The sequence below is a fragment of the Olea europaea genome, unplaced genomic scaffold (assembly GCF_002742605.1).
Source record: "Olea europaea var. sylvestris unplaced genomic scaffold, O_europaea_v1 scaffold2932, whole genome shotgun sequence".
Taxonomy (NCBI): Eukaryota; Viridiplantae; Streptophyta; class Magnoliopsida; order Lamiales; family Oleaceae; genus Olea; species Olea europaea.
In genome coordinates this window covers 22,772-27,472 of record NW_019247913.1, presented here as the reverse complement: position 1 = coordinate 27,472, position 4,701 = coordinate 22,772, and the positions used below count along the sequence as shown (strand labels likewise).

Here is a 4,701-nt window from a genome sequence, read left to right as displayed (position 1 = left end):
CAATTGTTGACTTTCACTTATATTTTAATCAATTTTTTCTATTGAACCAATCATGGGCAAACTTTTTAAGGACGATTTTGATTAAGTTTTTTCAATAAATAGTACTAAAAATCACAGTTAGTCCTAATAAAGTTCACCTTCAACCTCTTAGTCCTTACTCATACTCGATGCACCATATTGACATATCCAATTAATCAAAACCACGAAAGTTGTACAATTTTACAAAAGTGCACTAAAAGTTACGTTAGTAAGATGATCACAATCCTTCTTTTCAGTTGTATGGCCATTTTTAATACTTAGGGTCGGTTTGATTGCAAAAATATAATTAAATTGAATTGAAAACGAATTTCAGGAAATTAAATTGCTTAAAAATTATTTTCCTGAGAATTGTAAATTATTGTGTTTAATTGGTATAATTTTTCACGTGGAAAATGTTGAAATAAAAGTGTTTTTTAGTGTTCGTTTGACTTTGTTTTACATGAAAATTGTCAATTAAAAAAATAGATTTTACTGATATTGGGAATGAAATTTATTTTCATTGTCAAAAAAAAATTCAAGAAAATCATCTATCTTTTGGTAGTTCCATTACGTAAACCAGGAAAGTTGCCAGGTATAAATAAAGATTTTTTTTTTTTTGGTTCTATCAGATTAATTAATACGCTTTTTGCTTAAATAATAACTTAATGTCAGATTATTTGTTAGAAATTGATTATTCAGGCTTCTGTGATAGAGTAAAGAATGTAGAAAATTCACTATATCCCATTGAACTGTATGAGAGTACTGATGCATGATGAAATGGTATACCGCTTCAGATAGTTTACAAAGCACGAAATATATTCGCTGTTGCCGATGAAATGGAAACAAATGAATTTTATATTTTGGATAATTTAAACTGTTAGACGAGGGTTCAATAATAAAACTTAAATCCAGCCTACGTAGGAAGGAAAAAAATGATTTGGTTCCCTCTGCTTCAAGCCTCTCAATTCCACGCTAAAGCATGGTTTTAGATTTGAATTTTTCCCATAAATTTATACCATATGTGGCAAGTCGACTATTATTAGCTATTTATAATAGGGTAGACTTCATTTTATTTAATAAAAAAAAATTGTATTATTTTCATTTTTCGCGGATTAAAAAAATATAATTAATATAACTGAAAATATAATTTTTTCTTATATTTTTCTAATATACTCATATATTAAATAATTGTTTAAATATGAGTAGTTCATATAACAAGACACGTTAGGTAAGGTTATACTAGAAAAATTAAAAAATTAACTATACTTTCAATAAGAAATGCGACCTATAAATTGGAAAAAGCAAATAAGAAAAATAAGTCTATCGTTATTGGACAAAAGGACTACTAATTTGTTATATTGTTCAATCTTATTTTGCCCCTCCTTGATCGGACTTAAAATTATATTATTAATAGATTTTTTTAAAAATTGATGAATTATGCGAATAAAAATTTAATCCTCCCCAAAAAAGGGGCTTAATATCAAGTGCAAACACGGACTTCTAGAAGAATATTAACGTGCAGGAAAAGTAATACACGAAGTTTACGAGCTGGAATATGGTGAAGATTGTCTAGAAATGCACCTTGGTGCTGTACAGCAGGGTGAAAAAGCTGTGGTAATTGATGATGTGGTGGCTACTGGTGGGACCCTTTCTGCTGCTATTAAACTTTTAGGTACGCTACGTTGAATTTTTTTAACAAGCTGTCAAGTTCGATGTACAACCTTCTCATAAAAGAAGGGAGTCAATATCTAATAAAAAAATCACGGACCCTCCTCACAAGAGGGGGATAAGAGTAGCAAAACCCAATTTTTATGAGGTGTTTGTCAAATATTTTTAACTTCATTTTATTAATAAATTAAAAAAATATATGTCGAATGATACTTTCAGAAAGAATGGGGGCCGAAGTAGTTGAGTGCGCCTGTGTCATTGGGCTGCCTGACCTAAAGGTAATGCTCAAAATCAATTAATTTATTTTCTTCGAGCCGGCCGGCTTTGGCCAACACAGATAAACTTTTCTTTGGTTTTTCCAGGGTAAAGGCCGGTTAAACGGGAAGCCACTTTACCTACTAGTGGAGCCACGTTTCAGCCTTGTAGAAGAGTAGGTTCAAGAAGAGCATTTCACTACTGTTTTTAAATGTAACAAAGAAGTTCGATTTACAGTTGCATCTCAATTCTGGGAAATTTTCTTATTAGTTCTGATCTGATGTAGGTGCACAAATTCACAAATATGCAAAAATGTATGCAAGTTAGGGGATGGTGGAGATCATAGGCCTTAACTATGCTTCACCTGAATGTGGGAGTTCACCTAATTCTTCTTCAAGATTGGCATTGAAATGTACTATGCTCCTAATTTCTTTTCATATTGATAAAACGTACAAACAAAAAGAGCACAAGATTCAATCGAAAAAGACATCTCGTTCTTATTATAGCGTTGATTGGATTTATAAATAGCTTGTTCAATCCCTATTTGGACGGATGCTAAATTTTTTAGTGCAATTTCTCTTTTTCTTTTTCAACAAAAGCGAATCAAAAATTAAGACAAGGGGGAAATATATTGATTTTGAAAGTTAGTAAGAAGAATGGATTAATATTCAAGAAGATTACTTGATACAAACCAATATAAAAGTATCTAAACTGTATATGAACACATTACACTGAATCTAATACATACTATTAACAGACTGCTTCAATCTCGTAAACTAGGTAAGAACTATCTGTCGAGTTATAGACTTAAACATCGTTATGATGAGGTTCAAATGATTAGGCAATATAATCAACAAAATTAAACAAAGACTGAAAGAAAAACATGAACTATAAAAATGAACTTCAATAAACTTTTGTCCCAAGACAATAAAACCATAAACCCTTCAAGCTTCCAAAGAAACCATTGTATGAAAACAAAGCCAAATTGTCCAAGGAATACAGATCTGGGCACTCACACAATAATCACTCAAGATCACAGAGGATCAACCTTTCGACCACTACAAACGTTCATTCAAAAACATTAAAACGCTTCTCAATATACAGATCAATCAAGAAATGCATTGCATTGAGAGAGTAAGCAAGAAAGACTTTTAGATTTTAAAAAGAGAAAATGAGACGAAGAACTCAAAAGGCAGAGAGAGAAAAATGAGATATATCCCCGTTCAAACACTAGGAATGAGGCATACATGGAAGTAACTAGAAGGTTGGCCAGTCCAATGGTAAGTGGGATTGACATTTGGCAAGATCTCGAGCCTTCAATTCCATAAGGGAAAAAACGTATTTCACAAAAACAAGTTTTTGCAAAACTAAATCAGCTGGCCCTTTAATAGTAAAAAAATTAGCCAAGTCAAAATTTATCCAATCAGCATTAATTTTGCATCATTGTGCCACATTTTACGATCTTCATCTTGGTACAATGATCCAGTTTCTAACTATAGTGGTTATTCCCAATCATGACATCCTTAGCTCCCTTGGCAGATACTCAAATCAACAAGTATTGAAGTTCAACAAAGTTAAATAATCTAAAAACTTGTTTAATGACAGCATCTTAGTACCTACATCAGCACAGTTATAATAAGTAGAAATCTTTTCAAGTTTCACAACTTCTTGTGAAATAACATTTCTTATGAAATGAAATCTAATATCAACATGTTTAGATCTATTATGTAACACATGATTTTATTTAAATGACGGTAGATTGGCAATTAGAATATAAAACAACATCTTTGATAAAGCCAAATTTATTTAGAAGGTCTTTTAACCAAATCCCTGTTCTTATAGCATCTATAACAGTCATGTATTCTACCTCATAGATGATAAAGCAACAATCTTTTGGAACTGGGTTATACAAGAATTACATAAAGTACATATATAGGCAAGGGTAGACTTCCTATTAGCTCTATCACATGCATAGTTTAAATAAATGTATTCTCTCAAGATAACACCATTATATTGTTTTCTATATTGAATTCCAAAATCACAAGTTCCCTTAATGTGCCTAAGAAATCATTTCATAGCTTTCCAATGAACTTCTCCATGATTGGACATGTATCTACTCAATACACTTATTAAGTATGCCAAATCAGGTCTAGAGCAAATCATTAGATATATGACAAACCCAACTATATTAGAATATGTCACTCTTTCCATTCTCCTAAACTCTCCTTTCAGATTTAGGACATTGTCTATTTGAAAGTTTGAAATTATTTGTTAAGGGTAAACTCACACTTTTACAATCAGACATAGAAATCTTTCCCAGCAATTTCAAACCATAAGATTGTTGGCAGAGAATTAGTGTGCCTTCTCTTTTATTTATTTTAATTTCAATATCTAGAATCTTTCTAATAGGATCTAAGTCTTTCATTTCAAATTCAGATTTCAACTTATTTTTGATTAATTCTATCTCATTTATGTCATGATTGGCTAGAAGCATATTATCAACATACATGAGTAGATAAAGTGAATTTTCACCTCTACTTCCTTTTGTAATAAAGATAAGTATAAAAATTGCTTCTTTAAAAATCAAGTACAAGCACAAAAGTATCAAATCTCTTGTATCATCGTCTTGGAGCTTATTTTAAGCCATATAAAGATTTTTTAGGAAAGTGTACTAGGTCGGAATTTTTATTTACTTCAAACCCTTGGGTTGTTCCATGTAAATAGTTTCATCGAGATCACCATTTAAAAAAGTAGTTTTTA

The 4,701-nt window shown here is 30.9% G+C and overlaps 1 protein-coding gene across 1 annotated transcript; it reads left to right on the top strand.

The window, feature by feature from the left end:
• Positions 1–581: 581 nt before the first annotated feature.
• On the top strand, positions 582–2,446 carry LOC111384529 (adenine phosphoribosyltransferase 5-like). The gene is made up of 5 exons (XM_023008815.1): positions 582–610; positions 1,541–1,690; positions 1,906–1,964; positions 2,049–2,116; positions 2,228–2,446. Exons 2-5 carry the CDS (start codon positions 1,594–1,596, stop codon positions 2,292–2,294), a joined length of 291 nt encoding a protein of 96 aa, XP_022864583.1. The 5' UTR covers positions 582–610; positions 1,541–1,593; the 3' UTR covers positions 2,295–2,446.
• Positions 2,447–4,701: the final 2,255 nt, after the last annotated feature.